This window comes from Aphelocoma coerulescens, chromosome 20 (assembly GCF_041296385.1).
Source record: "Aphelocoma coerulescens isolate FSJ_1873_10779 chromosome 20, UR_Acoe_1.0, whole genome shotgun sequence".
Classification (NCBI taxonomy): domain Eukaryota; kingdom Metazoa; phylum Chordata; class Aves; order Passeriformes; family Corvidae; genus Aphelocoma; species Aphelocoma coerulescens.
The window spans coordinates 4,427,061-4,453,782 of record NC_091033.1 but is presented as its reverse complement, the minus strand read 5'-3'; the positions used below and the strand labels follow the sequence as shown (position 1 = coordinate 4,453,782).

General features: G+C 42.5%; 1 protein-coding gene across 3 annotated transcripts in view; it reads right to left on the bottom strand.

The window, feature by feature from the left end:
• Positions 1-26,722, bottom strand: part of PTPRT (protein tyrosine phosphatase receptor type T) — a 468,237-nt gene that overhangs the window by 237,430 nt on the left and 204,085 nt on the right. For all 3 annotated transcript variants that reach the window (XM_069033796.1, XM_069033797.1, XM_069033798.1), the window contains 2 exons: positions 26,169-26,284; positions 24,092-24,266 (listed from right to left, as the gene is read on the bottom strand). In XM_069033796.1, coding sequence (XP_068889897.1) covers positions 24,092-24,266; positions 26,169-26,284 — 291 coding nt within the window. The remainder of the gene's footprint in view (positions 1-24,091; positions 24,267-26,168; positions 26,285-26,722) is intronic.

The window sequence follows — 26,722 nt, the reverse complement described above, 5'->3', positions numbered from 1 at the left end:
ACTTACAGCTCCTAACTGCCTGTGGCACCAGGTATAGATTCCAGTTCTTACATTCAGATAATCTTGTGGATTTCTGGAAAACACTTTGCTGACATTGCATCATAGCTCCCAAATCAGGGGTGCTTGTGCTGGAACATTGCCCAAGGTTTTGTAATGGAAACGCAAACACAAGAGAGGCTGCGAGTGAGCTCTGTCCCACAACAAAGGGTTTCAGTACCAAAATGACTTTTACAGACAGTTATTAAACTTAACAACGAGTTTAAGGTCCTTATTTATGAGGCATTACCACAGCAGGGAAGAACAGATGAAAAAAGAGGACGCTGCTGCCTCTTCCATCTTATTCATTGAAATGACAGGTGAAATTCCAGAGGGTGATTGGGGCAGCAGGAAGGTCAGCAGGCAATGTCTCCTGACACCTCTGCTGCAGAGAGAAGTGCTTCTTCTGCTGGGAAGTCCAGCACCATGCATCTGTAAGAGCTGCAGCTGAAGCTGGACACCCTCCAGTAGTTCATAGCCCTGAGAGACAGGAACAAGGAATTGAGCAGGATCATAATCCCAGGCATCAGGAAAGAAGACTTTGGCCTGTTCAAGGTTCTGTTTGGAAGAGCCCCATGGGTCCTGGACAGAAGAGTGGCCCAGGAGAACTGCTGGATCAAGGAGCACCTTGTCAAAGCTCAGTGTTACCTGCTAAGTTGCTTGTTCAGTTCTTACCACTGACAGAATTACTGGAGCTGGTTCCAGGGTTCTGCAGATCACGCTCAGCTCACAGTGACACACACAACTCAAAAGTTCCAGGAAATATACACACCAGCAGCCTGAAACTGCTCAGGACTGAGGAAAATACTGTACTTGTGAAGCCAGAGAGGGGTCAAAGCAGGTGTAGGGAGTTGCTGGCAGCTCCACAAACAGACTGTCAGTTTTGTGCTTGCAGTATACTGAAAATTCTCTTCATCAGAAAACCAGTATTTCCATAAAGGTTTTGTGTACGTGTTCATCAGAGGTGCTGGTATAATTTACACTCATATGCTTAAGCCTGTTTTCACTGCAGACATAAACAAGGGTTTGATTTTTAAAGATCTGGACTTTTAAAGATCTACCTGCAACACCTGCCAAGAGGAACTCACAACTAAGAGCAGGTCCCCAGCTACCTGAAAAAAAAACATTAAGATAAAAAAACTAAACAAAACCACTCCAAACAAAAAAAAGTCTTTGCATTATTTACCACAAGGAAGCAAAATATACTGAAGAATTTAAACTAGGCTGTGGTGCAGTTTGTCTGACCAATGTAAGACACACACAGGCTTTTACTAAGCTTTAATTGTGTGAAGACAGCAGGCAGCGTGACAGATCATGAAGAAAGCAGCACACACTCTGCTCCCATGGCACAATCCCACAGGTATCCCAAGCTGTGCCTGTATTTTGTGGCCAGAATAGAATCCACAAGTTGGTATCCACAATTAGCTCACTTGACCCACATGGCAGCCCTATTCAAGTATCTTTTAAGTGGCATTTACTTGAATTGGGTGTTACAAACCCCTTCATTTCTTTGATTCATTAAGTTCAATCTCCTTCACATGTTTAGCACCAGCAGTATCTGCCTCTTCAATCAGCAGCATCCCTCAAGAGACCCAAGGTAACCACATGAAAGGAGCACAGGAACATGAAAGTGGAGATTTTAGAAATTTCATCTGATATGATTAATTACTCAGCTAGATTAATTTGCCACTGAATTGCATCCAATTCCTATCCTCAAAAATCACAGCACAGATTTAGATTCTGAGCCTGTGAATCAACTTTTCTAAAGAAGTCGTAGTATTCAGACATCAAAAGACCCAGTGATGAAAATCAAGACACACCTCACCCCTTCTCAGGACCACAAACTGCTGCAGGTGAGCAGAGGTAGGGCAGCAGCACCAGCTTGTCTCTGAGCAGCCTGTCTTGTGCTCAGTTTCATTGGAATTAAGAGGGAATGAGTTATTTTGCTTAAGCTGATGTCACATTGGGACATATTTCTTCATGGCTCAGTTGAAGTGCCTGGCTGTTAAACTCAATTGTGTTTGCAGATTTTTCAATGAGAAGTAATTTATGGGGATGAAAGCAGCACATGCATCTCACAATTAGGTGTGGAACAGATCTAAAGGCGTTGTGTTCTTACACGTAAACAAACAGAAATGCTCAGTACCTGCCTGTGATGAGACGTCGGTTTGCAATTGTGGGATTCTTGTGTTCCTTGTTAAAAAACATCTCTCAGGATGTCACTACAAGGTATTCAGGAGAATTCACTGTAGCCTAGTGTAACACAAGGCAACTGCAATGACTCAAACCCGCACTCAGATATCACAGCCCTCCCCTACAGAGCCAACTTTGTGGCAAACTTCAGAATTCCTCCCTGTAGAAGATGGAAAATCTCGATGAACGATGCACAAGGCACAACTGTTGAGTACAGTCATATTCCACCCAGTATGGCACGGGTACCATCTGATACACAAAGAGCACTAAAGAACTGCAGTCGGGTTCATATTGGGATAAATATCTTCTCATTACCTCTGTCCCAGGATTATCTGTATTATGGGATTCATATTGTTTCATTTCTTGGGAATCGCAGTGGAAAATGGGATCAAGGATCACTTCTGATGGTTCAAATAAGAAGCCACCCATGGAACAGGAAAGATTTGCAAACTGAATATGGAGCACACTTAGAATCCCTTCCTTTCCCAGCACCAGGACTGGATGATGACAAAAACTTGCTCCCAGTGGTAAATTCTGCAATGTGCTTTAGCCTGAAAAGGCACAACAGGTAGGATCTATATTCTGCCCTTCCTCCTTACCTATCTTTATAGTTTCTCATTAATCCATGTCAGTGTGTCCAACTTGCGGTCACATGGATCCATTTGACTCAAGGATCATTTGCTAAATGATTCATCCCACCTCTGTTAAACACATGATCCCATTCTCTTTTTCCTACAAGGCTCTCAGAACAGAGAGGGATTCATTCTTGGGCCCATGAGAATTACTCTGCCCCCTCTTCCCAAAGGATTCAGTGCTGCCCTCTGCCCAGTCACTTCACAGCTGGGGACAAATGGTCAGAGCTCAGGCTTTTTCTGATCACAAACCCAGCCATTTACCCAGCATAAATTATGCTTAAATGCGTTCACCATACAAGAGACTTCCAAATACCAACCAAGGACAAGCTGGCAGAAACCAGAAGTGCATAAAGAACTAAACAGGCCATCACAAGAGCACAGCTTCCTTCTTTTTCCCACAGGAGGGGATTAAAACAAGGCGACCTTTAAGGCCCCTTCCAACCCAAAGCATTCTGTGATTCCACCTGTGGCATTAAGGACTGACAGGAACACTCCAGGATTTATGCCTGCAATATGCAGCTTTCAGGCCAGCTTGTTTATCAGGTTATCTTTTCTGGTTGTTTGACAGAGCTCTGTGTCCCTTATGTACAATATGGTGGCTTAAAGGACTGCTTGTTTTATTTCCTTTAATCAGATAAACAGATACTAGCAGAGGAACCTGTGGGGAGCAGGGGCAGAATATCAGGATTTGATGCAGCAGCAACTGTTGCCCTCCAGTATCCAGTGGCTCTGTCAGAGCAGAACTTGCCTTTACATAAAAGACATGTTTTTCATCAGCATTTCCACAGGTGCTGGCCTGAAGGTCCTCAGCCTTTAAGGTGGGTTGCAAAATGTGGCAGAATTTGCAGCTAAGGGGCAGCTATTGAAAATTGCTCATTTAACAATGAGAAGCAAAAAGTGTTAGGCTTTTTTTAGACAATCTCCTACATTCAGAGGAGCTCCCAAATGCATTTCCTAAGTGTGCATTCTAAACTATCAGCCCTATTAACTTTTCTTGTTAAAAATACACACAAAAAAAGCCAGAAAGTAGAAAGGCAACTTCCACTCTGGAGAGGTATAAAAGGGAAAACAAAGCTTTGAAGGCAAATTTCTCCAAGTAAAGAAAATAGGACTTGTAATGAGGCAATCTAAATCTGCTCTGAGTAGTGGAGATGAGGAAGAATATAATTTCCCATGATCTGTTATTTCCTTTAAAAACCCCTCAGAATGAATGTAGAGTTGCCTGTATTTGAATTTTACTCCATCTAGTCAAGGAAGAAGATAGAGAAAGAAAGTAAAAAACAATTAAAGGAGAAAACCACTTTTCATAAAGCTGTAATTTAAGTGAAAACTTCAAGTGAATCAAGAACCACACAGCTTGCAATGAACTGTTTGTTCACCACATCCCTGTATGAACCCTCCAGTACAGCAAACCTGCCCAAAAAGGAAGAGCAGATCATTTTTACGTTAAGATTTTGTCTTTCCATGAAACATGAATCTTAATTTCCAGGGGTGGTAGAGTTCGAAATTTTTCAGGATAGATTTGGCAAGGTCCTAAGAGACAGATAATTAAAAAAGCAATACTACCTGTGGGAAGCAGCACAGGCCAGGGCACGAATCACAATCAGATTAGAATCCACTCTGTGTCGGCTGGAATTGATCTGCTTTCGATGGCACATCAATTTTAAATGTTTCTGATTCCTGAACTCCGACATGAGAACAGTGAGGGAGGAGATGAGATCAATACTAGAATACCTGAGGTAAAGAACAAACTGATTCAGCTTTGGGAGAAGCAGCTTAGTGCTGAACAGGCTTTGCAGAAGAGAAAACACTGTCCACCTGCAGTGGATTCCCTCTCACCCTTCCCACACCTCCCTGGCAGTCAGTCACACACAGGGACTGACAGTGACTGTGTGGATAAAGGGGAATTGCACAGCAAATCCCTCCCTCATCTTCACTGCCCAGGCCCCGTGGTTCTGGTTTCTCTGTGGTTTTACCCTCTATCATGTGAGTGGGTGTGGACAAAAAAGAAAAATCAGTGTCCCAGAGCGTTTGCTAAAGAATGTAAGAAGTAAAAGTGGTTATGCCATGTGAGTCTGCCATCCTTTCCTGCAGCACCAGGCACTCAGGATAAACTCCCAGCTCCCAGTGCCCAGTGTGGTGTCCTGCCCCAGCACAGAGCAGTCGGTGGCACCCTCAAAGACAGATAAAACCACACCTCCTATTTGGGTGATGTTCTATGGAAGAAGAGAGAGAAACTTTGCTGAAGTTTCTTCTCCAAGGTCTTCTCTGAAGACATTCCACCTCTGCACAGGGGGAGCTGTAGGCTCTTGTAAATACAAACACACCAGTGTGGCTGGTTTTAGCAGACTATCCCACTTCCCACTGCCAGCTTGCCCACATGATAAATATCTCTTTTTGCACCCATTGCAATGACATTGTGCAGCAGCAATTCCCACTATTGATTACATGATGGCAGAGAAAGTTGTGCCCTGGGTATATTTTATACCTTATCTACTCCTTACTTCGTCTTGCTCCCAAATCCTTCTCAAATCAACCTGAGAGAGGACAGATGGAAAAAAAAAAAAACAAAAAGATTCTTTTCACAAAAAACAGAGGCTATGGATTCCATAAAAAAAATTCCAACTGAAAAAAAGGCACCCATCAAAACACTCTGCTTTCCTCTGTATCTCTTAAAAGAGTCTTGCAAATGCCAGTGCAAATGATGGGGCGTCTGATGTTTTGACAGAAGCAAGAACATCATTAAGGTAAGAGCTGTCAGCAGGTATTTTATTTTCTCCCTGAAGAATAAGGCTACTCTTTAGGCATTCCTTTTTTTACTAATCTTTTTTCTTTCATTTCCATTCTGTAATTCAATCCTGAAAGATGGCATATTTTATTTGCCTGTGAACTGGATAGATTAGAGAGCAACAGTGATGGCTTGTGAATATAAGCGTGTGTGGTTCAAAGTCAGCAGCTGGCAGAGATGCACTAATTGTGCTGCCACTGGGATAAGGCAGGAAAACTGTTCCATGTCCAGGTGCTGTCCTTCTTAACAGAGAAAACAATGCTGAGGTAAAATTAATGCAACAGCAAGACTGTACTGAAAATTTTGTTATTTCATACATGTTAAATAATGGCACATGTAGCTCTTAAAAATAAAAGAAAAGGTGGTTTTCTGTATATGTTTACAACCCCATCAGATTCCAAGTATGAATTAATATCAAATTCCCAGCAAAACCACTGGGAACTCAGGACCACCCACAAATGAGTTCCCCACATTACAGGGGACATGGGGTTCAAGAAAAACCAGAACAGACTTCAGGAGACAACTGGTAACAAGAAACAAATACAGGAATGGGATCAGGGAGCCAAATCAGATTAACTGCAGGGGGAACAGTGCAGAACACACCTGGTCCAAGGCTTTGGGAGAGCCCACAGGTGCTGCTCAGAGGAACAATGCCTGGAGGTGCACCATGAATTTAAATGAAGTGCTGAACCCTGCTATTGGCAGGCTCCAACTGGGAGAATTTGAGTCCAAATCTAGCAGCTACAGCACCCGAGAGGAACTGCAGTTCTTGAGGGACAGAATACTTAAGGTTCACTCAGAGGAAATTCCTGGAAGGTACTCAGAAGCCCAGGGATGCTTCTTTAATCCACCACACAGAATAAGAACTCAAATCCTTCCCCAAAGGAGTGTGACACGTCAGTCTGGGAGGGAAGATTAGAGAGGTCAAGCAGATCTGTGAGCACAGCTTCCTCAGAAGACAGCTATCAATAAAAGAAAGGGTTGAATCAGAGAGGGGAATTACAGCATATTTTATCAGGACCAATACAATAGATGTTTATGATCTGTACTAATTTGTTTGATGGTTGTTATTGAGAAATCATTATTTAATTATTAAAAAGATGAGAGGCATGTGAGCATTGTTAGCAAAGGCATTTCCTATAGAAGAACAGCAGACGCATGGGAGAATGAGTCAGTTATTTATGCTCCCTTTTTGAAATAAAATTAGCAAGCTTTTGGAGGTACACACTGTTTCCAGATCCATAAAACCATTCATGGTTATATTTGCAGTTTCCAACCCATGCAGAACTTTTACTTGTTCCAGTCAATTCGTAGCTTTTTCTTCATTCACGTGGCAAATCTTAGCAAGGAACACTCCCTCCAAGAGAGAAATCATTGTGGGACCATGGAATATCCTGAGATGGGAGGGACCCACAAGATCACCCAGCCCAGCTCCTGGCCCTGCACAGACACCCCAACAACCTCACCCTGGGCATCCCTGGCAGCGCTGTCCAAACGCTCCTGGAACTCTGGCAGCCTCGGGGCCGTGCCCATTCCCTGGGGAAAAAAGACTTTTTGGAATCAAAGCTCCTTTATTTTCCGAGTGAGTACACAGGGAAAGGAGTGGACAGATGCAAAAATGTGCACTATACCTAGAAAATCTGTTTGGACAAACAAGCTCATGCATGATAGATAGGTGGTAGAGCAGGTTTGCATTGTTCCCATAGTTAAGCGTTAGAAATGTGTCAGACACTGCATCTTCAAATCTCTTCATCATCAGCTCCAAGTTTGCTAGCCATGTATTTCTCAAAGCATCATACACATGGATTCGGTGAAGGCTCTTCATGAAAAAAGACCCATCTGGTTCAATGCAATCAAATCAATAAAAAAATCAAAGAAAAATTCTAAAATTACGCATTTTTAGCTACTAAAAAGGTTTTCAGCTTTTGCAAGGACATTCATAGCCCAACATTTCTTCTTTGAAACAGATGGCAGTGGTGTTTACTGTGGGTTCTTTTCCACCACAAATCCACAAAGAAAAAGCTGTTTTTGAGGAAGTTTCTTTTTGACCACTGAATAGTGAAGTGTCTTGCACTAAAATAAACTTTGTTGCAATGTTCCAACTGATCACATTAAAAATGAACTGGCTTTAACTTGTCCAAAATCAGCACTCCCTGAGGTGGTCTTTAGAGAACATGAAAGGCTTTTGTTGACTAATTACATTTGAAATCGCTTTTTTCAACTGATAAGTAAATCACTAATTGGTTATAACTGATGTGACCTTCAGATATCCCAGGCCCTGTGCTAATGGTCTGCCTGTCCTTCCCTTGGAAAAACTGGAGAATTCAAACCTCCTTTTCAGCCCAGCACTTTAGCCTGTGGCTTGATGATACAGGGACTTCAACAAGCAGCAATATCTATCTAAAAATGTCTCCTTTTGGGTCACCCACTCCACAGAAGCTCTGGGATTCAGGTAAAGATATAATGGCTTATTTTTGCACAAGTTGTGGCAGGGGAGAGGAACTACTTCTTCCCTCATTCAGTTAATCAAGTGACTGCACAAAGCTCCAGACAGAGTAATTCCTCCCTAAGGACATCAAGGACTCAGCTCCAAGTCTCATCCTTTTATCCCTGAATTAGAAACCTATTTCCTGGTCAGGATAGAGGAACAGCACCAAAGCACAGTGAAGCAGGAAGCACTGGGAAACAAAGGAGAGATAGGATAGGAAGAAAAGTAGGGTGGAAAGTTCTGGTTTGGTGGATGGGCAAAAGAAGGTAAGAAAGGGCAGATTTAAGTGCAGAGATAGCCCTGCACAGAAATAGGAATGGCCACCACTCCTGCAGATGGTAGAAGTTGACCACTGACAACTAAGTTTGAGAAATCCAACCAAGTCCTCTTACACTGATCAAGGTCTCATCCCAAAACAACCCTCAGTGCAAATGAGCCACAGAAAACTAAATGAAGAAGTGAATTTTCCTATTCTCACAAGGGGTAGGGGCGTTCCTGAGCCACATTCAAACCAACCATCCACATGTGTCCCTGCTGCCCCGGATTAACTGCTGGCATGCAGAGCAACGTGCAGATACCTGAGCAGCACACTTGTGTACATCCTACAAAATTTTGTTTTCTTCCCGAATATTAATTTCACGTAAGATTTACCACTCTGCATCCTTCATGATTTTATTCCTCTAATGAAGTTTGTTAATTTTCCTGAGAACAGAATCCAGCAAGGTTTTGCTGAATGTTTTTTTCTTTTTGTCCTCTCCAAGAGATGGTTCCAAACAGGAATATACCAACATCTGCAATGTAAAGCAGGCTGCAGACCCTACCTGGGTATCAGACAACTCATTTAACATGTAAATTGCTTGAGGTATAATTTCAGGTAAGTGATCCTAACATTTTATGCCATTGGCCTCAGGGCCTCAATCGTGGTCATTTAGTTAAATATCACGTTAAGTCCCCAGGGTTCAGTTCCTCACAAAAGTTACCAAATACAGGCTTAGAGTAAATGTTTGCTCTCACACATGATACAGTGCATGGCAGGATCTCTACCTGTGCTTGTACTCCTGGATAACTACAGCCACTGCCCTAAACACACTGTTATTTGAAGCTTACCCTGGCATAGAGCTACAGCCACTCTAGAAATAATCAGAAATAATCACATTAAGTGATATCAAGTACAGCTGTTTTGAGCATTCACTTTAGTGGCCTCAGGGATCAAGCCCTCAGTCACTTTTACAGACAATGAAAAGCAGGTGTCTGGAGTCCTCCAAGAAGGTCTGCTCTGCTCAGCTCTGGGTACTCAGCTCTGGCAGGTGAATGTCTCATATTGTCAACTAACAGGCAAATTTCTGTTTATTTGGAGAATTGCAATCACTACCATAACTGCTGCCTGTTTGTTTGTCTCCTGTCTCCATCTATTTACAAAAGTTCAGCAAATACCCAGTTTGATTCTCTGCTGTGCACGCCAAAGGACTTTTTCCTTTTAGGAGCCTTAAAGATCCTCCCTGGAGATGTCCAAGGAACACTCAGTGCTCTGGGCTGGGTGACACGGTGGGGATCAGACACAGGTTGGGCTTGATGACTTTGCAGGGCTTTTCCAACCATAATGATTCTATCTCTAAATATGTTTGGTTCTATCTCTAAATATGTTTGAATAACCACAAGGCAAGGCCTGGGAGACGACAGAAGGGAAGAGCTCGATGTTCTGTTCCTTCACCAGCACAAAGCTCCAAGGGCCAATCCCTACACATGCAGTCCAGGTCTGGCAAGTATAGATGGCTTTTTTCCCCCTAAAATGAACTTCTAGGAAAAGCAAAACCTGGTGGTGTCTGCAGGGGTCAGTGGGACAAGAAGAACACAGGAATGCAATCAAAGTTGTGCCTCACTGATGCTTTTGTGCTTTGTTCTAATACAGCGCTGGGGCTTCTTTTGGTTTGTGTTACTTAAACACATCTTGTCACAAAGCACTTCACAGTTTGATCATAAAAGTTGACTCATTTCTCCCCAAGGATATAAACACAGTATCTCACATATCCAACAACAAACTGAACTTCTTTTGCTCTTGGTTTGGGATTCGACTGCCTGGAACATTGGCTTGGTCAATAGACACAAATGGTAAGAGAAAGCACATGTCAGAGACTGTAACCTAATGGAGGAACAAATTAAAAAATATACATATTTTAAATACAATATTAAATTACATTTTGAAATAAACTGCCTTTCCTCTTCTGCTTTCCACAAAAACACATACAGAGCCACACGTACCAATAGTACAGACTCCATACAAGGACTTACACTGCTGGAATTGCAAATTAACCTCTACTGCTGTGGAATAACCCTATCAGTGCAAGTGTCTTACTGGCCAATTATTAGCCATTTCCTCCATTCCCTTCAACCAGAGTTACCTACTATATTTTCTCCTGTTCAGATTGAAAACAGGATAAATATATGCTGCAGGAACCAGAGGGCCATTTGTGTGATCTTACTGACAGAAGTTTGATTGATGCAAGGAAAATTATCACCTCACCTGCAGCAAAACATTTTGATGTGGGCAGAGGTGTCTGTGAGTGGATAACATTATAGCTGTCACTCCAATTGCTGCTCTGGAGAGCAGCTAATGAGAAAGGCAAGGAACAGGTGCCTACAAAAATCTCAGAGCTGACACAAATACCTGCAATGGTTTTACCCGAGACAGAATCCTCCCTTTTTTATGGCTTCTCAAGCAGGCAGTGCAGTATATACCACTGAGTGCAGTAAATACTGGAGGCTGCTAATTTACTGTACACGGCCACCTGAAATAGCTTCCATTAGAACACCTCCCCAGCTGCAGAGTATAAAGTTCAGAAGGCTGTTTCTTCAAGCTCTCACGTGATATTCAGGTCATGCTTTGTGTTAGAAAGTTTATTTGTCTGTAGTTCCTGGCAGCATCACTGTGGAAGCCACTTTCAGGTAAGTAGCAAGTCCATTGCTGATATACATTTATATCATTTATTTTTTCCTGCTGACGCCTCAGATAAATCTGATCCATCTGTGCCAGTTATAACTGCTTTTGAAGCAGAATTATAACCCTCTGCTAAACCTCTACAACATCCCCCACCCCAAAAATCCCAGCAGTAAAATGCAGGTTCCTAAAGTAAGTTCAGCTGCCACTGAGTAAAGATGGCTCCGAGGTTGCTCAGACTTTAGAGAGTTAAGCAAATCATATGAGCACATGGTGTAAAAATATTCTGGAGTGTTTTGCATGTGCTTAGAGGTCACAGCCACTCCATGGTTTACATATGTCTATTCATATGCCAGCTGGGATAGCGAGCACTAAAGTTGTATTTTCCAAGTAAATACATCTGTTCAGCTCTTCCCCCCCCCCCCCCAGTTTCACTCCATGTGATTCTCTTCTAGCTGGAACAACCAGGGAGGCTCTGTCTCAAGCACTGTGAGCCACAGAAAACCCCCTCACACTCAAGGTCAGGTTGCAGGTTCACTTATCTGAAATGATCAAGGCAAACTTGACAGAAAAAAAAAACAAACCCCACAGCTAAGTCTGGCAACCTATTGAGATCTAAGCAGGAAAAATAAAACTTAAATGATAAAAACAGAGCCTTTGCTAAGCATTAGGAAATTTTGGATGCAAAAAACCGCAAACAAACCAAATAAAAACCCAACACTCCAGAAGGGAACTCTCTGGCTGGGAGCCTTCCCTCTCCCTGCCCACATTAAAAAAACCACAGGGATAAAGCAAACTTCAGGATTTGTTTCAAATTCCCCACACCTCCCATAAAATTCAACAATAGTAGTACCACCAGCCCTAGAAACCTAATGTCACATATATAACAGGCAGACACACCAGAAGTGCCTGATAACCAGTTAAGTCACATGAAAACCTGGTGAATCTTCCTTTACCACTCAATACTTCTCTTTTTATTTCATGTTTTTATGATACAGAGAGTTTCACAATACCCTGCAGACCACAGCACTCCTCCCAGCTTTCCCTCTCCTGGGCTGTATTTCTGTTTATTTCCAGTTTAAAACTCAGCCTTGAAACATACTTCTTGATTTAGGCCGTTCCCTCTGAGAGACTCCACAGTATTACACACCAAAAGATCAATTCTTTCTTTTTTCACAAAATGCATTTTGAGGCAGTAATAAATGCTAGAAATTCCAATATGCTGCTCACCCTGAGAGCTGCAATGATGGGTGATAGGTGTTGGTATTTCACAAAAAGCGTTCCAGAGCCTGCAAGAAATCGGGGAGGATTGAAACTACCACTCAATAAAGGAAAAGGAAAAGGAAAAGGAAAAGGAAAAGGAAAAGGAAAAGGAAAAGGAAAAGGAAAAGGAAAAGGAAAAGGAAAAGGAAAAGGAAAAGGAAAAGGAAAAGGAAAAGGAAAAGGAAAAGGAAAAAAAGGAAAAGGGGGAGAGACAGCACCAAATAAAATCTGAGACTTGTCTACTCCAAAAGAATATGTATAATGGCCAAGCTACAGCTCAGCTCATGGCTGGTGACAGTCTGGTTACCAGTCCTCAAAATACCTTCTGTGCTTTATTCCTGTCAGAGTTAAAGGACATAAATACAGAGAGAAACAAAAGGAATTCAGAAAAAAACTTTTGCTACAGTCCCACTACAAATCTGGGCAATTTATGTCCTGGATGAATTCCTGAACTCCACAGCACTTGCTGGGGAGCTGAGAGCAAAGGCGACAGGGATGGAGATCACAGCTATCAGAACAACAAGGTCACACCCAATATCACTTCATTTATCCTTTTGCTCACATTTTTGCTGGACAGGTCAGTGTCAATAAACCAGCACAGGATTCCCAAGGCACTCATGTACAGATCCAAAGGCTTGGGACAGTAGGTGAGCAGGATTTCCTGTATTCCCTCAAAATACCCCAAATTTAACATGCCAGGGAACATATTTTGTTGCTGGGGAACAAGTTCAGCCTTCATGGCGTGCAGGAAGGGTCAGAAAAGTGGTGCAGGAGCAGACACAAAAATCCTGCATGTCCCAGCTGTGAAAGCTTTGCTGTAGCAGAGAAATCCCTTCTGGGGTGGGCTCAAAGCATTTTTTTCTGGGACTGACACCAAAAGGCTGTTGGATTAAAACAAGAATGTTCAGTTTTACCACACCTGAATTGAAAATTTCCATCAAGTCTCCATTAGTCATTTTTGAGGTCTCCAGGACACTTTCTCATTAATTCATGCATTATTTGTTACTCTTTGGTGAAGGAGTCACCATGGCAGTGACCATCTCCTGTCTCATGAAACACTGCTTGTGGAACAAGTGTTTTTCCTTAACCATGTAGGACATGTTTATAGTGCCTTCCCTTGTCTCTGCTAAAGAGGTTTGTGTTAGAATTGGGCAAAAGTATTAATAAAAATCCATGTGCTTAGAATTTCCCCATTCCATAGCAAGAAAGAGAACAAGCCTGGTAAGAAAAACTATTCATGGTGGAAACAAAAGAAAACATTTCACAAATCTACCTGAAAGTCCAGTTTGACATGTTTTCCCCAGAACTGAGAGTTCTTCAACTGAACAAGGGACCTTGCAAAGACACTTAAGACACATAAATTAACCAAACAAAGCCAAGACTGTGATCAATACGAGTTCACATTCAATACTTCAAGATTGATTACATTTAGAAGGAAGGCTTAAGATCTGTTAGATGCAGAAGTTGGAAACATCCAACTCAAATAAGGTAGAGGCACTACACAGGGAAGATAATTAAGTATTTAAAGAGCTTTTCTAAGGCTGGTGAGATTTTCTATAATTTAAAGCCTTTCAATCACAATCTTTTCTGAAGACTCTTCTGCTTTATTTATACAGTAGTGCTCATGGTGCAAGAATGACTTGTAAATTCTGTGGCCTGCATTTTACAAAAGGTCAAATGAGATTAAACATTTTTTTCTTCCTGTCATGACAGCTGCAAATGATGTGAGATATATGAAAACCAATAAAACTTCCTTACGAGTGTAGAGCTGCTCTACCTGGGGCTGAGCCATACAGAAAATTCTCATCCTCTCTGTTGAAAGTAAATCTTGGAAGGGAGAATAGTCTACTCCCTGTTGAAACTATCACAGCTTTAATGAAGGCCATTAAAATTCCCTTTTTGCTCAGGAAACACCAATAATCCCACTCTAAAGACTATAACAGGACTGTGATTCCATGAAGATGAGCTATGAAGACATTGTGGTGAATTTGAGGGTGATTCAATACCAGAATGATTTTCCTTAATGTCCTTGACTAAATGCAGCGTCAACTAATGCTGAATTATATCCCACTGGCCAGGCTTTGAGAGGACCATGCATGTGGTGAAAAAGTTCTATCTGGGAGACAAAAAATGTATTTTTCCTAATTACTCCATTTTAAATCCTGTAAGAGAAATTATTGAAACAGTCTTAAGGAATCCTGGTCATTATATAGCTATAATTTTATATAAAATGCTTACTTATGACAAATTTCAGTTCTCAAGAGCAGTTGAGTTTGTGACTACAACGATGATCATAAAACCTCCCACGAGCTGAGGATTGCTGCATGCTCTGAATGGCCTCAGCCAAAAGGCAGAAAAATCAATGTAGCAAAATCCTGGGTCATCCTTGAAGTACCATATTCTTGACACAAGTGAAAAACAAATTATCTGCAAGGCTCCTCAAGTAGAGCACAGGTAAGGTTAAGTAAAAGGGAAGATGGAGAAAACAATGTAAGAGCAAGCACAGAGGTGTTTATATTTAGAGTTTCAACTTCAAAATCATGGGAAATACTGATAAATCACTATTTGATGAGCAATCTGGGTCACAAGACTCAATAATACCACATTACTGATCAAAAGGCAACATGTGTTCCCAAGGGTCAGTCAAAAAGTTGTGAACACCAACAGCAGCAAAAGAAGGATTTGCTGTATTATGAAGGAAAGAAAAGAGAAAATTGTAGAAGAAGCAAGTAATCCAAACCTCTTCCATTTTAATTTGTGTCTGTACCCTGCTGAGGGAACAAACAGTTTGTAAGTTGTAGGCTGTCATGTAAGTCAGTAGTAGCTGCAGGGTAATAAATAGGACAGAAAAGCATATGCAAAGTCTGATTTATGGGATCCAAACAGAGAGAGCCCCAGTCTTGCAGCAATTTGCATCTTCCTCACATGCAAACAAGCACTGATGGAAAGTTTCCTGCTGAGAAAGAGTGAGAGAGGCAAGAGATGTACTAAAGAGAAATCTGGTTAGAAACAAAAGGAGAAGGAGGACTGGAATAATTTCATTAGACGGGGGTTTTGTATATCTTGGTGCCAGAGCAGAGCACAATCACAGAATGATTTGGGTTGGAAGGGACTTTGAAGCTCATCCAGTTCCACCCCCTGCCATGGGCAGGGACACCTTCCACTATCCCAGGTTGCTCCAAGCCCTGTCCAGCCTGGCCTTGGACACTGCCAGGGATGAGGCAGCCACAGCTTCTCTGGGCACTCTGTGCCAGGGCCTCAGCACACTCTGAGTAAACAATTTCATCCCACCATCTAATCTAAATCTCTGCTCTTTTAGTTTAAAACCATTCCTGTTCAACTTGGAGGTGTAATAGTGCAGCGGTTTGGCAGGCAGCACGGACTTTTGGGAGCTAGGAAACATCATATTATGGGGTTTTCTTCTCAAATTCCTGGGCCAATTAATAAAACAATCGCAGGGCTTGCTGTAACCATCACCCCATTGCTCAGCACATTTCTGGTCTTAGATCTAAAGCATCTTTAAAAGTCACAGCTGGGGTGATGGGGAGGATGAGACCTGAACCAGTCTCCCAGCACCAGAGGAGGTATTTACCATGGCAGAAAATCAGCACATCAGAGCAAAGCTGGAGAGCAGCTCAACAGGTTTGAGGGGGTGATTCTATGAGGAGAGTATTTCATCAGCTTGCAGCTAGAATGGATGCTGGGAAATTATTTGCTTCGAAAAATGAAGCATTCTTCAGTTGGGTAGAGATAGAAAAGGAGGGCTGCAAAGTCTCCACTCTAAACTGCAATTCTGGCTGTTTTCTTGTCTCACAATCTCAGTGCTGAATGGTGAACCAACTTCAAAGTGATCATTTTTTCCTTAACACTGCAACAGGCTCTTTAATCTCTTCATTCAGATAGGACAAATGCAAACATAATCAACATCAGCTGCTCCCTGGAGTTCAGTCACGCTGGCTCGGAAAGCAAATCAGCTCAGCTCCAGCATTCAGAGCTAAATGCTATGCAAACTTTAAAAATCCCATTCACCTGAACTCCTGACACGAACTCTCACAATGGTCTCCATTCAGCACCGCTCACAGACTTCAAAAGCCTTTTGCCATCTCCCAGATTGGAAGCCTAAGAAGACTCTGGAGCTGCCTTAATGCCAGTATCCTTATCCCCATCAGTCAAGTGTTTACAGATCTCCATCATGTTTTCCCTCATGAACTTTCAACCTTTTTTACTTTCGGATTAGAGGCTCACTTGTAAATGCCAACCTCTAAAGCAGCAGAGGAGTTTAACCTTTCAGAGTCTGCAGTGGTGTGTGAAAAGGAGGGAGGAGAGTGTGTTTGGCACATTGACCTGGGATCTCTGATAGCTGAGCACCCACAAGAAGAGATTGTGCAAGGAAGGGTTAGACCTCACCACAGTCCAAGGTGCTTCAAGATGTACAAAGCAAAAGAAAGCTAAGGTCAATAAATCAGGGCAAGATAAGGAAGCAATAAATAATTTTAACTGTTTTATATCTTGCCTTGCAGTTTGTTTAAAAACAATAAAAATTAACTCTGGGCACATGTTTCACATATCCTAAAAAACCCATCCGTGCAATGTGCAGGCTCACAGGATGCTGCCAGCAAAAAATGAAAGCTCAAATCAAGGCAAAGACAGATGAGGAATTCATCAGCACCTGGCTCAGGGCAGAAGTTTTCCCTTCCACAGGTGATGTTCAACTTCTCTAGTTCAGTATCCTACAACAAATGCAAGACTTTTGCAGACAGCCTGTTAGCTGCAGGAACTACTGCATGTCTGAAAGAGATCAGTATCTGAGCCTCTTTAGGGTCTTGTGCTACCAAACTTTTAATAGTTCTGATAACTATTAAAAGGTATTTGCATCTACAGAAACAGCTTTCTCTTTTCTTTGGAAATTAATTGGTTTCTCCCACACAGATGGGATCTCCAGGTCTCACTGTATTGCAAGCACATCCTTTGTTTTGCACTTTAAAGATTCTCTGACTAACAATCACCTGTTCTTGCTAAGAAATCTGGTGCATCTTAGCTTGTATTTCACATCAACTAAAACATTACTTTTTTAGTGTGGCGATTTTTCTGCTGCAAAAGAAATGTATTTTGATGTGAAAGGGATATCCCTATCCTGCTGAGGTAACAGCTCATGCTCAACAATTCTATCCCATAAGTGTCCTGCCTGAATCATACCAGAATCTTCACCAACATCCATGAATGGTGACATGATACTTCAAGAGACTTTTCTTGAATCAAAAGCAGCTAACAGCATTGTAACCATAGGATGGATAAATTAAGAACAGCTTTAGATCCTATTTTTCAGGAGAAGCCCATTAATAACTTCCCTACAATTAAGCAGGCAGAGATGAGCAGAAGAGAGTTAACAATTAATGTGACTCATCTTTTGTGCTAAGTCTTTAAGCTCAGTCATAAGCAAAAAAAAGTGTAATCATGAATTGTAATGTCATGTGAGTATTGTTAACAATTAACTTGCATGAAAATTCGTAGGTTAAAAAGGAATAAAGAAGAATGAAAAGCTGCCAGGTTTGTTTTACAATGGCACATACCTGCTGGTCATCCACTGCAAGAACACTTCCAGGTAGGAAAGGCACTGGGATGAGTTCTTGGTATTTTATGTTCTTTTGTGAGCATCAGCTGTCCCGAGTTAATTTCTGTGCAGTCGCCTTAAACCTCCTTAATAAATCTAACAAGAAACTAAAAGGTTTGCATGTATGTCATGTATTTAGTCAAGGCACTCAGTGGTGTGACAGGAAAGCCATTATCATTTCCCAGAGTGTTAGGAACAAGGTCAAGTTTAAACCAGTACTCCCTGCTCATCTTAAACTGGAACAAAAAAGCTACTGAAGAGAGAAACAAAGAAGTTGAGGAAAATACAGATTGAATTGAGAACACACCATTAGATTATGAACTTGTCATGTACTCCTTGCAGCTTTGTGTTCTTCTTGAATATATTTATTTATACCTTGTTGATTAATAGAAACAAGAGAAACAAGGAAAGCATATTCTGGACCATTACTGCAAGTCTGTGTGGCACTGGATGCAATGCTGAAAACTGGATCCTTTGTACAAACTGCACATTAATCACTTCTCAAGGAAATGGCTTCACTTCCCAGCTCTGTTTTGGAAGTTAAACATAAGGAGAGGGAAATACTTCCTTTTGAGAGGACTCATGTTTCATACTACTGAAAATCTACAATACAACAGCTTTGTCTTTCATCTCCTTCATTGGCTTCACAGATATTAGGTTGGATGGAAAGAAGAAAAATTGGAGCTACAGCTCTTGGTGAGCTTGGTGTTTGTAATCTCTCTGCCTCTCCTTTTCTTACCACACACCCACCTAATGATTAAAACTGAGTTAAAGCAACTGCTACTGAGCTGCACTGGAGAATTAAACAGAGCAGTGCCAAGTTCAGGTAATTACCAGCCAACACCAAGGAAGGGAGTGTTACATTCCCTACACCACTGTGACTGCAAAGAAATAAAGGAAGAAATGTTTTTTTCAGACACTCTATTAATGACAGAGCCATTCTCCCTCATTCAGATATTTCCTAGGCAGCATAACCCCCATAAACAGTCTGGATGCACTTCTCCCACTCCGTGCTGGTGTAGTGCTCAAAGGGGCAACATCATCACATGTCTTATCACATCTGAACTCAGCTTCTCACAGCACAGTACATCACCTCCTGAGCACTGACTATACTCTGTAAACTGGGAAAGAGCAGAGAAAGAGAGAGCAGGCAGCCAGGGAACCCTCATTATCACCGTGTCCTGACACTGCTGGCAGCACCAGCCAGGGACTGACTCCTGCTCACAAGGTGAGAACTTTGAGGGCCTTGATTAATGTGCAGAACTCAGGCAGATGAATACAGACATGCACAGAAACTTCTGTGATCTGGATGAATCGGATAAATTCAGATAGGAATTTTCACACCTTCCAGCTACTTATTAATGCACATGGGAAAAAATGTATTTCTAACAGTAAAATCTAAACCAGACATGTCACAGCTGAGCTTGTCTCCCAAAGCATTCTAAGGGACAGAGGGATGTGGCCTCCCAGCCACCCTGATGACAAAACAGGACAGTTGCAATACAGAGTCTACTTTTTATATCAACACCCCCAACCCCCTGGGTGAAGTGTGGGGACCTGAGCATCTCCAACAGAGCTTTTACTACCCCATCATGGCAAGGATGAGATGTCAGTTTCAATGGGCACATTTGGCATGAATATCTCAGGGTATAGAACTATCTGTGTAGCAGGCATGAAGATATTTTTTTTAGAAAAATAAACAAACCAGTATCCAAAAGCTTTAAAGAGTCTTTCTCATACTCATCACACCTGTCCAGAACGGCTCTATAGGAAGTGAAAAGCACTGGAGTTGGTGAGTCTCCTACATAATTACAAGGAAGACAACTCTCTTTTCATCCCAGGAACACATTCCAGACTATGTTACACACATATGAGTCACATACTTTCATACCCACACTGAACTTCTTGTTTTCAAGAAGTCAGTGGAGAGCCTGATGTGACGTTTCCAGAGCCAGCTGCAGCCCAAGATCAGGCTCAGCTGAAGAACAGAGACGTTCTCATTTCCTATGACTTTTAAGCTCCAGAAAGTTCTTTCTTCTAGTAGAGCTTTCTGCTGTTAAATAATTAACTGCAACTATTCTGGAGTCAGCTCCAGTTATAAATACTGAGACAGCCAAAATACCTGCAGAACTTTTCCTTGGTGAGTCTGTCTTAGAACTGTAAATCTGAATCTTTCACGGTGTATTTCACACTGGAGAAGCTTCCATATAAGGATTTATTTAAATAGCTAATTATTTATCATGTTTTTCACACCTGAGTATTTCAACTCCAGCAACTTGACAGGGTTTTTTTCATTCAGTTTATTGCTTAGTGCTTGTGTCTATGTTGTTTTCCTTTGTTTTGTGGTTTGGGGTTGGTTTTTTTTTTCTTGTAAATTCCAGTGCCTGCTTTTAGGAAGAGACTCAGATCACTCAAGCAGATTTCAGGGTGTACCTGGTGAGTTAATAAACAGATGGTGGAATTACAGTGACAAACATCACACCAGAAAAGACCTAGAGAGAGAATAGTAAACAACTGTGACAAGGAACCCACCTCTCCCTCTAGTGTCACTCAAGACATCAGCTCCTCGTGTGACTGATAAAAGCCTGATAAAAGCTGTCCCAAATATCACAGGGATGACAGAAATCCACTCAGGTAAGAGACAGGTTGTTTTTTCAACCAAACACTTTGAAAATCAACTAAGACAAAAGTGAAGAGAACTAAAACATACCCTTAGAGGTATGTAGAGGGGCTGTGCTGAGGCTCAACAGGCTCTTCCTAACCCTGTAGTAGCAGAATAGACCCTAAGAAAATGCCAGGAGCCTTAGAAGAATTTTAAGGTAGCAACAGGTAGCAGCAAAGTAATTTTGAGAGACTTCTGGAGAGTGAAAATCTCAGCAAAACTGGCTCATGAAAAATAGGTTATAGATGCTGTAATATTCCCTCTTTATCAGCTAGCTCTGCATGGATTCCCACCATATACTGAGTGATTAATTTGGGTATTCAGAGTACCTGAAAGGGATCAAGCGAAAAAAAAACCCAACTGCAAACAGTCCTCCATACACTCCCCCAAGGAGTTCAAAATGTTATCCACAGCCTTACCTAATGTGACAAGTGTCCTGGAAGGACACCAGCATTAATACAGACCTTAAATGATAAAATTCGAGCCAATTTCCACAGTGCTTTAAACAACTTTTACACAATCAAAGCCTACATTTTGCTCAGAATACCAGTAACTGCCACCCAGCTTTTACTTAGAAGAAAATTACAGGCAAGAGATGTTCCATTCAGGTGTGAGCAGTGTAGCAAGACAGAGAATCTCTGGGGTGGTTTTTTTTTAAACTGCCCTGTACAAAATTGTATTAAATTACTGTATGTGCAACAGTGAGAGAGAAGAAATAGAGAAGAGCTATTTCCACTGGAGCACCAAAGGATGGCAAGGGGTGCAGGTGGAAATGATAGGTTTCTCTGGCCTGGCTGTTAGGACTGGAGAGTGCAAAGAGAAGAATAAATGTATTGTCATTTATACAAGGCAGAAGACAGAGAAGCATTAGCACATACAGCAAATAGCTGCCTACAGAACAGCATTTTCACAGGATTACAAATGTATCTCCTGCCACTAAACACACTGCAATAATTTGGAACTAATACAGTTGTGTTCTTTTGTATAAGATTGCCAGTAATTACTTTAAATAATACATTTCTCTCAGTAAAGGTGCCCACAGACAAGCAAGGTGTATTTTACTTCATTCACCATTTCATTTGCTGGAGCAGGTATTTACTGTCCGATTTGGGGTGTAGGAGTATGTGCATTTCAAAGTAAAACCTCTCTTTTGATATCTACCAAACTTTTTCATTCAATATTGAGAAATGGAAACTACTTTCTGTTCTAAATACTCCAATAAAACTTCTTGTGCATAGGGAAGCAAACACATCTTTCAATTAAAAAGATACACAGACACGCTTTTAAATCTTATTCTTTGCTGAAGAAACACCCTGTGATTTTATGTTCCTCTGATGAAGAGAAAGCACATGAGAAGCAGAGATTTAGCTTGGATTTAGCAGGTTTAGGAGCAGGACTATCAATTGAGCAAAACTTCAATTACAGGCTAATTGAATGTATGCTCAAGTACATTATTAAAATTCAATAATTATCTCATCAGAATTAAACAATTCCAATTTGCTTCCATTTCAACCTGTGCAGATGCATTACAAATTTGCTATTATTCGCACTAAAATTAGTCAGGCTGGTTGGAAGTCCCAGTGTGTCACAGGGTGGCACCAAACTGACCTCAAATGAGCCACTTAACCTCACCTGCTCCCTAATCAGGGATGAGCAGCAGGACTGGACCTTCCCACAACAATATTATTCTCTTAAAGTTTCTTCCAGGTGGGTGCATCTGCCTGAGCTATCCAGCAATGAAGCCATCAGCATCTCTCCTGGTGGACATCCAGCCATTCATGGTTTTAATTTATTCTTCTATTTTTTCCCCTGCTGGTATCAACAACCATGAAGTTCCAGGCACCTGACTCAGCTTGGAGTGCTCTGATACCTGGTTGCTCTGGAAGGCTGCCTTCCCTCTATTTAGCTGTGGTACAGTCCTAGGTATGCCACTCCTGGCAACTCAATTCTGGTCTAATCATGAATTAATTCCTCCAGATTGGAACAAGATACAGGATCACCGGGTGGGAATTAAAAGCACTTGGCATCCACACAAGCATTCTCTTCATGATCTGTGTCATCTGAACATCTGCACCACACAACACTCCAAGGCACTACAGAGGCATCTGATCACCAAATGACAGAATCAGCTGGCAGAAAGTAGCACAGTGGACAACTTGATCTCATTTCAACAGCTGCCCTCCATTTTCATACCCTCCATTTAGATCAATAAATTATACCCTGTGAGCACACCCAGACTTCAAATTCCTCTCACCCCAAACACAGGGTACCTCAGGAATTACTCAGCTGCCTTCTGAATGCACTACCTAAGAGTCAGTGAGGCTTCCTGTAGTGCAGCTCAAGGCAAGTTTGAAAAATAAATAAATAATAAACCCAGCATAGGGAATAGCCCTTCACCACACGCCTTGTGAAGGTGACATTGAAACACACCTTGCCTGTGTCAGGCTCTTGAATCATGGTAATTAACACAGCTAAAATCCAAACACTCTTCAAGAACTACTGATGCTTCTACTGTGGACTTCAGGGTGTCAGCAGAATCAATCCCAGCATTTACTGCCAGCAGCCCTGAACAGCCTCTCCTGACACAGTGCTCCATCACAAGATTATTTTTGCCTGATAAAATACTGGAAAGGAAAGCAGGTGAAGCTGACTGACAAACTGTTCAGCTGACTACAATAAAAGTCTCCACAGCCACCATATTTTACCACAAAAGCTTACAAAGAGGGCTGAGTACAAAGTTTAAATTCAAATATTCAAGATACCAACTTAAACTCATGCCACTTTTACCCTTTTTTCTTATTTTAACACGCATGAAAGAAGAAGGTCCATGTCCTGGGTTGCAGGGTATTCTATTACCATCCTCATGAGCTGTTGAAATCAGGTGGGGCACTGTTTCCTTGCCTCCTCCCTCCAGACTCTCTTGCTGTTAATGGCCCATCATTGTCCTGCCCATGACTCAGAGATAACTCCCTCTGGACTGTCTTCTGTTAATGAGCCTAATCAACACTTGGCCTCATGACTCATTACCCCATTGTGAGATGCTCCACCCAGAGGGAGGAACCAAGCATCCCATCGTGGATATAATCTGGGACTCTGAACACCAGAGACAATCTTTCCACTGGATTTCCAGAGGACAGGAGCTACACAGCCACCACTGGACCTTCTGAGGAAGAGCAGCCCCTTTTTCTACAGGATCACCACTTCAGAGGACTGCAGCCACCATTCTACCAGACTGCTACCACCACCCTGCCTAACAGGGACTCAGGTTGTATCTTGACTCTGTCAGTTTGAACCAGTCTTTTCTTTTAGGTTTTTTTTTCCTTCTCTTTAATTTCCCCATTGAATTGTTATTCTGACTTAGTGCCTCCCACTGGTTTGTTTTCAAACTAGTACATCCAAGCGAATGCCAATTTTTATACACCGTTGTCCTCTGGGAGGAAACACTCCTCTTGCACGAATTTGCTGGTTCCATGCTCGTACCTTTCACAATTAACTCGGCGTAGTTGGAGACCCCGGAGCCGCCGTCGGAGCGGATGACACAGCGGTACTTGCTGATGCTGCGCTGCGACGTGTCGGCCACGCTGACCGTGGCGGAGAAACGCCTGTGGTTGACCACTCGAGTGACCATCAGGGCTGTGTCCCGTCCATTCCACTGCTGCAGAGGCAGAGAAAAATAATGCAATAATGGAGACAGGCAGGTCGTGCATTTGTGCATCCAGGTGTAATTCATTCCTGGGGATGTTGAACATCGGTCAGAGCTCTGTGTTCATACTGCTGGGAGAGGTCTCGTACAAGCACAGCTTTTCAAGAGAAGCCATTCCCTCAGGAAATCCACAGGGCTGTGTGAGCTGGGCCTTAAATAGTCTTATACATAGGTGAGGGGGCTGAGGCCCTGGCACAGAGTGCCCAGAGCAGCTGTGGCTGCCCCTGGATCCCTGGCAGTATCCAAGGCCAGGCTGGACAGGGCTTGGAGCAACCTGGGACAGTGGAAGGTGTCCCTGCCCATGGCAGGGGGTGGGACTGGATGGGCTTTAAAGTCCCTTCCAACCCATTATGTGAATCTATGATATATTTAAGTTCGCACTTCTATTTAATATTTGAGATATATCTGGGCATTTAATGTGTTCTAAGGATAGAAAGAGGGTGGAGGGTCTAGAAGGGAACCCATATGAGGGGCAGCTGAGAACACTTGGCTTGGTCAGAGTAGGAACGAGGAGACTGAGGTCAGACCTTTCACCAGGGGCTGCAGCTCCTTCCAAGGGACAGCTCTGATCCCTGCTCTCTGTGACCAGTGACAGGACTCAGGAAACAGCTGGAGCTGTGCCAGGGGGGTTCAGGCTGGTTATCAGGGAAAGGTTCTTCCCCCAGAGGGTGCTGGGCACTGCCCAGGCTCCCCAGGGAATGGGCACGGCCCTGAGGCTGCCAGAGCTCCAGGAGCGTTTGGACAGCGCTGCCAGGGATGCCCAGGGTGGGGTTGTTGGGGTGTCTGTGCAGGGCTGGGAGCTGGGCTGGGTGATCCTGTGGTCCCCTCCAGCTCAGGATATTCTCTAAGATTAGTTCCTGCAAAGGCTGCAGAGTGGCATCCCTGACTGTGCAATTCCACACAGTGTAATTAGAGGCCCCACTTGGATGTGAAAACACAACAGCTGAAGGTGTTGTGTTCACCTGGGAAAACACTACAAATGAACAGATTCTGTGAATTTGGCCTTTTCAGATGCAAAACTCCGATTCTGGACCAATTTAAATAAATTGGTTGGATGAGCAGACATCCTTGCATATCCAGCATTCCCCAATAAACCTCTCTACCAATGCCAGGCCACATTTTTCCAACTGGAAAAGGGACAGACAAAGAATTAGCCAGAAATTGTTCTCCACAGTACAAACACCTCAACTTGCTCATTTGTCCAGTTTATTAGGAATTTCAAAGCAAAGCACATTGCTGTTTTGCCAGTTTCCAGTAAGCAGTTTTTAGGGTTGTTTCCAAGGCTATTTTCACTAAATGTTGCAGTTTTAGAGAATGGAAAGCAGGTTTCCATTAACAACAGCAATTATTTCCTTCCCAAACTCTGCTTCTCACAGGGAAGGGTTCATACTGCTGCAGGTCAGAATTGTTTTTATACACAACTAATTGTAACTGTGGAAAGATTTTAATGAAAGAACCCAAAAAAGATAGACTAAGTCAAAAATATATCTCAGTGGATGCTGAGAACATTTTTAGAGGGTGAGAGGAAAGCAGATGGCATAACAGAGCTCAAGAGAAGTTGTTCCACTTCCCCTCTCTTCTGCTTTATGGCTGAGTGTTTGCAGGTACGTTTGCAGGCATTTGTTTGAAACCAGAATTTTGCTGTCACTGGCCATTGTTTCCATTTTCTGTACCCTAATTCCATGCTTTGACACCTTAAACTCTTGCCTAGAAATGATTTAAGGCAGTTCTTCAAAGGATGTCGATGAAAAGATTTTTGCCTCATCACCAATCTTTCTCTACCTCTACATTTCACTTGCAAAAGCAAACAAACCCCTGAATTAAACAAGACAAACCACCAGGGCATTACTTTACCTGGAGCCAGAGCTTGTCGTGCTGGGACCACTTCCCCCCAGCGATGCACTGGAACGTCGCGTTCTGCCCCACGTTCACCTCCACGTTCTGCAGCCGTAGGAAATGGGGGGCTTTTCCTGGCAAAAGAGACAAAGGATTGCAAGGGTAGAGCAAGGCAGGACCCAACTGTGCTGCACCCACCCAAACACTCCCCAAAGCCGTGGGACTCTCCTTGCCAAAGTGGCTTTGCAAAATAAAGCTGCCCCTCAGCATTTAACTCTTCCCTGCAGAGAGAGGTGGTGATGGAGATGAGGGAGGGTGGCCTAAGGGATCTTAGAGAGCCCTGGCACCTCTGAAAACACAGACTTGGATCAAATCACAAGTTCATGGTCACTGGCACAATTTCTTATTGCCTGCTATAAAGAGTAATTGAGTAATCTCTTTTCTTCAGAAAACTATGTTTCTAAAAAGGTCAAAAAAAGTCAAATGCTTTTGTGCTTGTCAAGCATGACTGACCCAAACCTCATTTTCACAAGGGCCTTTTATCCTTTTTCTTTTATTGACTATCAAATACA